General features: G+C 42.7%; 1 protein-coding gene across 2 annotated transcripts in view; it reads right to left on the reverse strand.

Annotated features, from left to right (window-relative positions):
• The window catches only part of kiaa0825 (KIAA0825 ortholog), a 117,318-nt gene that overhangs the window by 68,077 nt on the left and 36,311 nt on the right, over positions 1–12,930 (reverse strand). The window contains exons 15-23 of one of the 2 annotated variants that reach the window (XM_085787084.1): positions 12,787–12,926; positions 10,092–10,271; positions 7,846–8,076; positions 7,436–7,740; positions 7,082–7,188; positions 4,533–4,677; positions 2,531–2,686; positions 2,273–2,329; positions 1,055–1,149 (exon numbers count right to left, since the gene is read on the reverse strand). In XM_085787084.1, the coding sequence (XP_085643210.1) occupies positions 1,055–1,149; positions 2,273–2,329; positions 2,531–2,686; positions 4,533–4,677; positions 7,082–7,188; positions 7,436–7,740; positions 7,846–8,076; positions 10,092–10,271; positions 12,787–12,926 (1,416 nt within the window). The remainder of the gene's footprint in view (positions 1–1,054; positions 1,150–2,272; positions 2,330–2,530; positions 2,687–4,532; positions 4,678–7,081; positions 7,189–7,435; positions 7,741–7,845; positions 8,077–10,091; positions 10,272–12,786; positions 12,927–12,930) is intronic. The other variant, XM_085787085.1, reaches the window with a different exon arrangement.

A 12,930-nucleotide genomic window follows, 5' to 3' on the forward strand; every position in this document is an offset into this window, starting at 1 on the left:
AGTGTGTGTATGCATGTGTGGGAAGAGGGGGTAGAGGCATGAAGGCAACAAAGCTCGTCACAGCACAGAGCTGCGTACTTCACCCTTATTAGACCTGTGTCCTTGGCAGATGCAGAGCTTGCCCTTTGTTAGAAAGGTGTGTATGTGTATGTGTGTGTGTGTGTGTGTGTGTGTGTGTGTGTGTGTGCGTGTGTTACAATGGTGGTGATTTAGAATGGATTGGGCGTAGGCGTGGAGACAAGGTGCAGTAGCCCCATGGCTCCCTGATAGCTGGCAGCGTGACAGCTGTGAATGGAGAACAGGGAACAGCCTGAAGTATTGCCATCTAATATGTGTCACATACCTGCATAAATATTTATGCCCGTTGCAGAGCAGAACAGGGGAGGAGGGGGGAGGGGAGGATGGGACAGGAGAGGTGGACTTGGGCGAAAAACTCTTCAATCAGGTGACACGAAGATCTGAGCCAGCCGCTCTCTTTCCATCTCCGACTACCTCTATATCTGTCTTAAGTCCTCAAAAGTACCCCAAAAGCAGGAATACCATAACATTTTGTCCATGCAAGCTGTCAGTCACACATGTGCATGTGCATTCGCAAAGACAGGATGTCATGATTCAACATACACAGCATATTTTAGTCCTCCAATATCATTTTTCCAAGGAGTTCTTTCCACAACTCAGCCTCCATGCTGCAAGCCACAGGAGCCCTTGGCCTTTGAACAAAGTGGAAGTTTGAACCTCTGATGAAGAGCAGCGAGACTATACGATCCCAAATGACTAAAGCTTATGCCGAAGTTAAGTCAAAAGGGAGGTGGAAGAAAGAGAAGTCCCGAGTGGACAGCTCATTTTGTGCAGGTAAAGACACCACTGATGCAGCACAAGCCTCTGAGGAATGAGGCTTTTATTTCATGAAATGACTCCTCAAAAACAAAAAACACCTGTGAGGATCATAATGACAACATGAAAACACAAAAAACACACTTGTGTTTTCCGCGCACGCGTACCCACTGCTGTCAGAGAACATGTGTACATGTAACAAGTGAAATTACTGTTTTACCTGTTGGCCAGCAGAGTTTTGAAGGTGACCTGACTCATGCCCTGATAGGTTGGCAGCAGCCTTGGCCAGTCCCATGCCCAGTCGACCACAGCACTCTGTTGATGTATGAGGATAGCACATTGTTAGTTATTAATCAGGGTTAATACCATCAGTGCATTACCGCTCCAGCTGGGACCCACTAACAAAGGAGGAGGGGGGTCCCCAGCGCAGGCCACCGACACCAGACGATCAATCATGTCCGCACAAGAAGGTTTTTATTCCAATAAGACAGCAATTAATTTATAAATCCATTTGGGGGGATGTAGCCATCATTTATAGAAAGATAAATCAATTTTGGGAGGGAGTCGTTACTCTTCTGACTGCTCTGCTTTTTTTCTCTCCATCTTCAATGGCACCCCGCCAACCCCCACCCTCTCTCCTTTCTCTCTCTCCTTTCTCTCTCTTTTTGTAAAACACACACACACACATGCACAGACACACCAGCACCATATTGGCAAAGCAAATAAAAATCAGATTGCTTTGATTGCCAAAATGTCACTCTTAACTCCAGGCTGAGTTTTATTGACAAAAGTAGGAGAACTCCGCTCGTTTCCTCCATCCATCCACTGCCCCCCTCCCTCTTCTCCTTCCTCAGAGGTGATTGATGGATGTAACTTTTTTTTCCCTCCTCCCTCCATTTTATTTGACAAACAACACAGGCACCTGAAGCGGAGAATGCATTTTAATCATTCTCTTAATAGGGTGTTTCTATGCAAAGCTATGCAGCCTGTGATAAGCCGAAAACAGGCATAGTCTTAGGATTAAAACGTGTCTGTTCTTGAAAAACAATAGCGCCAACACTCCTACATTACAAGGGATCACAAATGTATAAATATATCTAATCCATTTCTAAACAGTAGAAAGACACACCCAAGCCCTTCTTAAGGAAATTCTAGCTCTTATTGATTGTTTTTTTCTGTGATATCAATGCTACCTCCCTTGATACTCGAATAAAAAGGAGGGGAGAAAGCTGAAAAATCTCACACTGAACTAATACTACCTGTAGCTAGACGTATCCGCTTTAAGGAAAGAAAAAGAATCTAACAATTAATTGATCATCATGGCGGCACTCCTGGGGATAAGCTTGGGGTAAGAGGGTATACAGTTCAAAGCCCCAAAGAAGTGCACTTTAAGACTGCACACTCCTGAAAAACATTATTCACTATTTCATCTTTTCACCTTTTCAGTGTGCTTCTCTTTCTGCCAGCCTGACTCCTGCATGGAAAAGGCAAAGACCTATAGAGAATAAGGAAGTCAAGCCCCTGACAACTTCAGAGACTGGCACAGTATCCAGTTCACTAGAGACTCAAACAGCCTCCTAACCTTCAACTTTATGCTTCTGGCCTTTCGGAGAAAGTTAAAACGACACCAACATGAAGACATGATGGAGCTTCAACAATCATCATATGATAAAGTTCATGGAAATGCATGGCAAACCTGATCCAGCTTCTTCTTGCCAATGTGGTCAAATTGGTGAAGAGGGTTGAAACAGCCTGTGTCCAGGGCAGCGTCAGCTCCAAGATCAAAGTTCACCAAGTGTGTGGCTTCATTTGGTAAGTCCGTGTCTTCACTCAGTTTAGACCTCAACAGCTCCTGTATCCAAGATCGAAGGAAAGAGAGTACAGAAACACAGGACAGACAGACAGGAGCAAGGTTGAAAAAGACATGTTATGACAGACTGCTAGTGCAATATTGTTGAAAGAAAAAGGCTGACAAACTAAGACCAACAGAGAGAGGACAAAAAGTTATCTAGAACTGAAAGTAAAACCAAACTTCCCCCAACTTAAAGAACAGAGCAACAGCAAAAGAGGATAGGTCTATGGGGACAGTAAATGTGTAGCTGACATTTAGATTTTATCTATTTTTACTTGTAATAATAATAATAAACTTCTGAAAGTTTTCACTCATATTAAGTTTGACTGACCCAAAAAAAGCATAAACTAATCAAATCCAGACAGGATTTCAGCCACATTGTTTCCTGATAAGCATAGTAATGGTCTCTATCCACATTCCCTAACTGATCAGCCTCACAAAAGCAGAAATTAATCACAGCGCTTCAGATATAAAGTAATAAAAACACAGAACAAATAAACATAGAATGTGCAGGTATAAAGAGAAAATGATTTTTCGGGACACCGCTGTACATTTTTTACTTTTGGTTTTATAATCTTTGCTGTGGTTACTTAGTGTAGATGCCATGCAAGATGTGTGTACAGTATGTCTCTGTGTGTTTGTGTGTACATCGGCATCCTGGTGTGAAACCACTATATTCCCATCCGTCAGCTTGACATGGCCTCCGAACCCCCACTCCCTCTGCCGCACCCCCAGCCCAGTCTGTCCCTGACCTGCGTGTTCTTGCCTCGACCTTGGCTGGGTAGAGATACTGGAGCTGCCAGAAGGGTAACTCAGAGCCTGCTTGGGAATACTGTTCACATTCTCTCAAATTGCTACATAGAGTTTATGGATTCCATCAACAGCAGTATAATGTATATGGTGTTTTTCTCCATGCAATGTGTCTAATAGACAGTCTATAGGAGGAACAAGCCAGTAACACTCTGTTTAGGCTTTCAACTCCATTACTGAAGCCCCACCTTTATCATAGACTGTGGTGATCTTTGAAGGTCCTCTACTCTGCTTACATGACCAAGCATTTAAGCATTTTTCACCAGATGAGAGCTGTTTTATATTTTTCAGAAAATATAAAATTGTCATTTCTGTACAGAAAGTAGTTTGTGCCTTTTAGCAGTGTCATCACAATCTTTATTATCATTAATATTATGAACTGCTACAGTATATTGCTTTTTATGGGACACAGTTTTAATGTGAGCAATTCCTCCATTAAAGATAATTGAGCTTCATGCAACTTAAGTCTTGTGAAAATCTATTTTTATCAACAGAATAGATGAAAACAAATGAGGAACTCACCTAACACGAACAACCTTTTGTCTGGGTACCACTGGCTAAAAAAAGACTGCCCACCTGTTTTACAAAATAGTTTAACCTGTATTTAAAAAAGTCCTTAGTGGGAACTTTTAGGCGATATGGTGATTTAGAGTAACAGCAGCAAGCTGGCACTTTCTAGAGAACTGCTAATTTTCATTTATTAAACTTTTTTTTCTGAAATGAATTCAGCTAAAATAACTTCCACTTGAGTTAAAAAAGAATTGCTGCTCTTCGTCACTCTGATCTCCTCCAAAGACCTCTACAGTATGCCAACTCTAGGAACTCCATTCGGTTCCCTCTCCCCTCCATGTGGTGAGCATGTAACACACAAAATCACTGTAGGTTTGCACCCTTGAGGTCACCTGAACAACAGAAGATCAGGCAGGCAGACTGCTCTCAAGCAGCAGCCCTTTTCCCTTTGTCTCCCCCTCCTGAGCAGCCTGCGGCCTCAGGCCAGCAGCCACCTAATTGCTGGGGAGAGGGAGTGCTTCCCTACCTCATTGCCTTGGATGATGTGATAGATCTGCCTCAGGTAGTCGCTGCCACCTGCTTTGTGGCAGACCTCCAGCAGCATCAGGCCTATTTTCTGCTCAGTCAGTTCAGCCGCAGCGACTCCGATCTCCCTTTCTCGCTCAAATACACTGAAAGAGAAACAGAGATGGGAAAATGAGGAGATGGGAGAGGAGACACAAAGACAGACAAGGGGAAAAAAACGCAGAGTGGGGCAAAGAGAGAGGAGAAGGAACAGAGCAGGATGTCACCTTGTTTCTGAAAACCACCTCTGGCTGAGGAAGTATTTTCCAGTTTAGAGAAGAAAATAAACTTATTATACACAAGAAAATTGGGTGAATCGTGACCCTAGAGTTTAAAATTAACTATTTTTGAGTTTTAAGAGAAATCATACACTCCAGAGGGCACATGAACTTAAAATGCACTTTTGCCAGAGAGAAAGAAATGTCTCTGTGCTCTAGTATCTCTCTGAAAAACCTGCATTCCGGTCAAGGCTAATGCTGGTGAAAGCGAAAAAGAAATACAAATTCTTGAGGGTTAGATAACAAAATAATTTTCACTGTTTTCATTACCATTCATGAGATACATAGGGGATTCTGACCGAAGGATGCTGCTGCACTAAAAATGATTGGTGTATGTGTTTTTAAGTGTGTATATGTGTGTGTAATTGTGTGTCAAGGTCCTCATGCATGTACATGTCCGCAACCCTGGCAGACGCCTGCATCATTTTCCTGCCCTTCCTGTATGGATGGATATCACTCTGCCGTCCATCAAACCTTCCACTTCGCATACACTTCCTGTCATTGTTCTCTCTCTCTTCCCCTTTGTAATTATAAGGTGGCAGAAATGGTGTTGCCTGTCATCCAGCCATTGGCTGCTTGACATTGAGAGTGGCAAAGGAAGAGGAGTCCCGTGTCGTCCACATACATCCCCTCATTCCTTTGCTTGTTGGCCCGGCGGCGGTGTTGTCGCCGATGGTGGCTGTGCATCCGTGTCAGCACCTGCACTGTATCCTTTCCTGTCCATCACTGTGCAGGTGAAGCAGATGATTGGATTCAGTCAGCGGGGTGATTAATGAGGGCCCCTCCGGATTTGGGACAGCCTATCAATCATGTCATTAGGGCCAATGTGCCCTGAAAGAGGCAGACCTCCGCCAAGGAATAACTGCATTCATCTTCATCTGTGTATGCATCCCGTCAGCCCAGCCAGGGTCACCATGATGGAGAACAATAATCTTCTCCTCTACAAATTACTTTGCAAAGACAAGGTGGGTGGCGTGGAGAGACAAGGGTTGGGAGGAGGGGGGGTTACAGTTGGGAAAGGAAGCGGAGGGGAATGGGATGAGGGAATGCAGAGGTGGGAGGGCTCGTCAGGGGCAAATGTTCTCTGTAGAGGGGTGCTGTGTGTGTGTGTGAGGGAGAGAGATGCCAGTGAGTGAAGTGCCAGTTGTTTTTGGAGTGATTACATCCACCACTCTGTCCCTCCCTGCCCCCCACCTACCACCACCACCACCACCACCACCACCACCACCCCTCTCTCTCTCTCTCACTGACACTGTATCCTGATTGTTTACAAGCCAGGCGTCACTTCCCTGTGAAGGTTAGTTTAATGAATAGTAATGATCCCACTGAATGCCTCCGACAGGTGATACATAATCACTCTTCTTTCACTTTTCCACTCAACCCCCTCCCCACCCCTCCACCTCCCTGACTCTTGTCTTCCCCGTCTCGTCCCCTTTTCCTGTCACCGAACAGACAGCATTTCCTAGAACTGCCCATAATCTACTTAGTCTTTTTTTATTTATTTCATTCCTTTTTTTTTTTTTTTTAATTATACATGTTGTGATACAGCGCTGAATCACCTTTTTATGAGGATGGATGCGTCCAGAGTTTGTTATGATGAAGCGAGCGACCAGAGACGCGGTTTCTGGGAAGAAGCTAGAGAACGCAGAGCCAAAGGTCACGGATCAACCCAAAGTGAAAGCTGTTCCCATCACTCCAGCCCACAGGCCACTCAGTCAGACAGCATGTTTACCATTTATCACAACAAACACGTGAGATTCATTGATCTCAGAGCTCTTTGATAAATAATGATCTTCATGATGCGATACATCAGAATTTAAATGCTCAATTAAAAAAAAGAAAATCTAAGCTGCATTCTTTTCTATTGTTTTGTACAGTACCTATATATTGAATGGCAAGTGGTTGAACACAACATCAGTCAGTTTGATCAGTTTGAAACTCCTCCTTCATCAGACTATCAGCCTTCAAACTTTATCTTATTATTGATAAATCACTGAAATTATGAACTGGGAAATTAATTTAGCAAAAGCTGTCTTTAAGATCGAAATAATATGAAGAAAATAAATCCTCAATTTTTTGCTGACAGTGCACAAGAATAATCAATACCAACTGTGACTAATGATGGGTAACAGATGTATGGCACTTTCCTACTTGTATGAAAGCATTAATATAAACTTCATTAATAACATTCTGACCTTGACCTCTTGCTAAATCCCCGCAATTGACCCCTCACCTGTCTGAGCAGAGCCTGCGGGCCTTCTGCAGCTGCATGTTTGTCCATTTGGGTCTTTTCTCCTCCAAAGCCTGTAGCACTTTGTGCACTGTGGGTTTAGGAACACCCTGCCAAGCACACAATAGACCACCAAACCGATTAAGAATATCAAATCAACCATCAATATATAATCACAGTATCAGGCTTTTAAACATATTTAACATACATATTTAGAAATTTTTTTGTTTTGTTTTGTTTTAAACATCAAGTCATAACATTTAACTGCCTGTCTTACACAAAAATGTAATTAAAACCCAAAGTGATTATTATTATTAATTTTATCATCATTTTTAATATACAACCTTTAGCCCTTACTTTCTGTTGAATGCCCATGGCAGCCTGTAGGCACTCGGCCAGCAGGGACAGGCGGTCCTTTGCCCCACGGTCCAGGGCCAAACCACTGATCTGTTCCAGTGTGTCTGGGTCCTCCAGGCCTCGGATCAGGCAACCCAGCAAGGCCCAGAGCAACAGGCCCACCAAGCGCAGCTGTCGGGCATGCTGGGAGAGGTGCTTCTCTGCCACTTGAAATAGGAAGCGAACAGGAAGAGGCAGACACGCCACAGCCATGGGTAGGTTGGTAAATATGAAGGACATGGCTTGAATGGCTAGGGATGTGACAGCTAGAGGGAGAAAGAAATGCCTGTTGTTAGCTGAGTTAGCTGAGAACAATTACATTTATCTTAACTCTCTTGTCTTGAGAATGTGAGACCCCAAACTGTACTTACACTTAGTGGCAGTCTCCTTTCCCCGTGCTTCCACTGGTGAGTAGTTCCAGTCCTTGGGAATTTTTACTAGGACACTCTCTGGTACGCTCCGTTTGAACAAGGCTCCACTCAGCTCCTCTGTGGCCTGCCAACCCGTCACCATGGAAATCAGGTGTACCAGCAGGCTGTTGATAGACTTGATGACCACAGCCCGGACACAGCTGATCACAACAGGTGCTGTCCGTGTTGTGTCTGAGAAAAAAAAAAAAAAAGGTTAATCGTTGCAGCTGGTAAAGAATGCTGGCGGAGATAATATCAGACTGAAGACTTAAAGCTGTGCTACTTTTATCATTGATTTTTTAAGCCTTCACTTGAAAAATAAAAGCATAAAGCTACAAAAACAAGCATTATTTTAATGTCATGCTGTGACTACTTTGGTTCTTTGAGAGAGGCCGAGAGAACCTGTGATTTTAACGGAAAATGTCTGTTTAAGATTAAAAAATATAGTTCTTCACATTAATGTAAAGGACGGAAATCAAATGTCAAAGGAACTCATGTCCTGTTGAATTTATTTTTTTAATCATTTTAAAAGGAGAGATGGAGACTCTCATTATTGTGTGCAGGAGCTTTTAATAGTATTCTTCCAAAATACAATTCTAGAACTGCATCAAATCATAAAACTTGACACGGACATGACAAACTTTTTTACATGTGTTACTTTGAAATAATTCTGCTTTTTGACCAGTGAAAAATAAAGAATCCTCAGAGTGCAAAAGTATTTTGTAGAAACATCTACACTAAAAGCAAGTAATATCAAGTCAAATTCAGATGTTCTCAATCAAAACCAGGTGGCCGGTGGAAACCTTACAACTTTCACCAGGTGCACGACGTCTTTCATCGCTCTGCCCTTTCATATCCCGCTCATACTGATAGCAGAGCAGCTACAGCATGAAAGTGTATGGCACCCATAAACTTCCTACAGTGTCGGCTGTAAAACCAAAGGCTACACCAGAAAGATATAGTGCTGTGGTGGCAGTGGAAGAGCACTGAAATCTCCAGGGACGGCGAACAAATGTGTGACCTCAGACCCACAGAAAAAGATGAGAGCAGAACAGAAAATGATATAGCTTTTGGAAGGAAAAGCACTCTGTGGCAGGTGAGACCTAGACCTATTTTTCAAAGTCACTTGGTTTTCAGACTTTGCACCGCCTGCTACCGTATTGACTGGTCTATTGATTTAAAACAACCTGCTACAGTGTGATGAAACATCAGTTTAAGTGTAGAAATAGTGAAACTCTCAATGTAATCTATGAAAGTTAACTCAGTGAACAGCTTAAATAGAAATGGGGGCACTGGGGGTATCCTGTAACCAAAATTATAATACAAAGATTTGGCACAGTCCAATAATTAAACTAATTACCCTGTGAGGATAAATCATGATTGGATGACATTGAGAATTTCTCTCTGGCTCACTCTATCTCTTTTTCGTTCTTTCCCTCTGTCGACCCCTCCCTTGCACCGTCTTCATCCAAATACTCTTCTCCAATCACCCTAATTTATGCTACAATAATTACCACTCACCCAGGATATAAAAATCACCACCAAAAAGAGCTCCATACTCCACAGGAGTTCTGATTAAGCTCTGTATCAAAGCTTGTACCAGAGAGAGGCGGAAAGAAAGAGTTGGGGAGTAATTGCAGTCTCTGTAACTGCATATTAAAGTCATTCTTTAGCTCACGTGCGCGCAATGTCAACACTGGCCATGAAAATAAAAAAAAATTCTTGGTGGGCAGATTTGCTCTTGTATTTGGAAATACTGTATATCTAATACTATATGATACTGTAGTCAGATGCGGTCTCCAATTGGAGATTTCTTGTTATTAAAGCATTAAACTTTTTAGCTATTAGTTTGTTTTCCACAACATGAAATGAGAATGGCACTGACTTACAGTAGTATTTTATCATCACTTTAATTTGTAGCATAGAATAGATAAGCTTAATAACACTGGAATACCTAAGGAGCAATATTATTGTAAAGTTATTATTTAATAACATTGCTGTTGATTTTTTATATGATAACTGAACTGTGATCACAAGAATTTATTCAAGGACACAATAACTGACAAAACAAACAAACAAACAGACTACAGTACTTCTACTGTAGCACTCTTTAGAATAGTACTATGGTCTCTCACAGTAAACATCAACCAGTCTATAGTAATGACCCCTACACTACAACATTACCTAGCAACTAGTTGCAACTTCACCTGCCAGAGTGTAGAGATGATCCCATATGTGTTCCCTCTCCAGGTATGGTTGAAGGGCCTGAGTCAAGGCCTTGGGAACAGTGTTCAAGCAACTGAAAAGGTTGAACAATGTGACTATGAAGTCATCTCCTGCCTGGCAACTGGTTGATGACTTCTGTAAGGTGCTCTCCTGACAAAAATCTGAAAAGAAAAAAGAATGAAAATAGTGTCAGTTTGGCACTCCGACACTTTTGGGCGCAATACCAATAAATATGTGTGAATTTATGAAATGTGATATTCTGGAGCATTTGACACACACAAAAACAACAGGATGCGCAAAGCGATGAAAAGGCTTACACATACGCACACACACATTCAGTTAGAGGTGTGTAGGTGAGTGTGAAATCTGACTGTTTTTTGAATCATGATTCAGAAAATATCAACCTTATGGAGATTGGTAGGGAAAGATGTAAAACTCTATCCTATGAAACAGCAACTTGATTTCTTTGCACAAAAACACATTGGAAAATGTCAAGGCTGCCCAACCTGACACATGTTAACAGAAAGGGCGAACAAAAGGCATTGTGGAATAGAAGGGGAAGAAAAATCCACATCTGTGTTAGATGGAGGGAAAAAAACAGACCAGAAAAACTGAAAAAGAAACAGATTTCAAAGCCCCTGGCTGTGGGATCCACAGCACATGGAGACAGGAAGTGAAAAGGAAGAGGTTTTGACAGGGTGTCCTTGTGGGGGTTGCTGTCTGAGCACAGGGCTGAGGATGGAGGTGTGTGCTTGTGTATCCCATATGGATGTCTATATATGTGTTTTGTGTGCTTACAAGTGTGTGTGTGTTAAGTTGACAGGGGTTGCTGAGGAAAGGCCCATTGCTCCAGAGGTGGCAGACATCCAGCGGTCTGTCAGTCTACTGTGTGGGAGATGACAGCTATCTGAATAGGAGAGAGTATGCAACGCAGCAGTCAATGAGGGGGCGCTGTGATGGGAAAAAAGCATGACTTCCTAGTGACTAATGCCGGACTATTTTAAAATGACAGGGTTGAATTAGCTGCTGTATTCAAGGGCCAGTAAAATCAGCGTGATAATGGGCAGGTAGGGAGCAATGCCACCACTCAAGGTGCAGATGACTGATAACTGATTTCCGTTCACCTGCTCCTTTTAAGTTCCTCACTTACTCTTTTCTTTTCCTATCAAACGTCAACGTTACACACACTGTCAAAGGTGGTCAACCACCCTGACCTACAATCAGTCTATTAGGCAGCATTATGTGTGTTACACCAGCAACTTGTTCTCTGCTAGTCTAGTAATTGGTCCTTAAGGACAGGGTGTTCTGGATAGCACTGCCGTGGCTGCAATGGTCCAAGGAAACAGGGGTGACTAACATTAATTTCCACTTGGGGTGCTGGAGAGCATGCCAGGTTAACTAGACGCCTTTTAATAATGATCCCATTATGGAGCAGCCAATGACTTCAGAAAACCAGATGACAGTGCACTGGCACATCTCCGTGGAGTTTCCACTACGGATGCAGCACGCAATAATTTCAATGTGTTTGTGTTGCTATGTCAATTTCTCGGTTGCTTTCTCTTTTTTTTTTCTTGCTCTCTCTCTCTCCCTCCTTCCCTCCCTCTTTGTTTCTAAGCTCATCCAACCTTGATATGTAGCCAATACATACACCTGTTTATCTTACGGACAACTAGTCAACCAGTCACAAGGGCCCTCTCTGCAAACCTCCGTAATTGGAAGCAGACGCACTAATCATAATAAAAGGGCTGTGTGGACATGTATGAGAGTGTGTGCAGTGTTCTGATTTAAGCAAAAACAAAGATTGTTAAAGGGAAGAGTTGTGATCCTTCAGTAAATAAATAGGTCAAACAAATAGGTGTGAGCGTGTGTGTGTGTTTCAGAATTTTCACTTTTTTTTCTCCCACAACACCAACAAATACTCTAGTATATACAATACTATAGTATATAGAGTTCATGTATAGAGACGTGTAGTGGCGTATGGGACTGTAGCATTCAGTCAAGCTGTTCCTTCTGTCTGTCTGCTTCCTGGTTAATTAGCCCGTCATCGTGATAACACACAAGAGTCAGCGCTTCCAGCGTTGATTTACGGCAGCATGTAGGGAGAGGCATTGCGGAGCCTCTGAGCCAGACTCAGACCAAGCGAAAGAACGAGACAGTGAGAGTTGTTATTAATGAGGTCGCTATAATGTGAATTAATGTGCGAGTGCACAACAGTCTTTAAAGGTTAGACTGTTGCTGGTGCGGAGGAGAAGAGAAGGAAGGGAAAATCTTTAAAGGTCAGCCTGTGTGCTCCGCCTGGGCCTGTTGAGTGTTTATTACTGCGCTCTATTGATTTAGTGATGATGATGACCAAGGTGAAAATGATGATGATGGCAAAGATGCTGATGATAACTTCATAAAATGGATAGAGCTCATCTAAGGTCTATATAACTCGCTTAGGATCTTAGAGCACCATAATTAAGACACTGGTAAACACCTTCCCACACGTATGCCCTGCTGGTCCAGTATTATGTAAAAAAAAAAAAAAGAGAGATCATATTAAAGAATTTAATGAGGAGGCATCAATTTTCCTCTAAAAGATGGACAGCTAAGCATGTACACTGCACACATACACAAACACTGGGCCCTTATTCTATCAACATGTAAAATCCATGCGCTTTGAAAAGACAGACTTACGCGAGTTTTCCAGGAGTATTCTGGGCAGGTGACAGTCTCTGTACAGCAGCATTTGCAGTAGCAACTTGGGATTGTGTCCTGGGTCAGAGGTCAGCAGCCTCAGCTGACATGCAAAGGCTGCCTGGCCCATAAGGCCATCTCTGA

This window comes from Trachurus japonicus, chromosome 9 (assembly GCF_045865225.1).
Source record: "Trachurus japonicus isolate A0001 chromosome 9, Traja_1.0".
Classification (NCBI taxonomy): domain Eukaryota; kingdom Metazoa; phylum Chordata; class Actinopteri; order Carangiformes; family Carangidae; genus Trachurus; species Trachurus japonicus.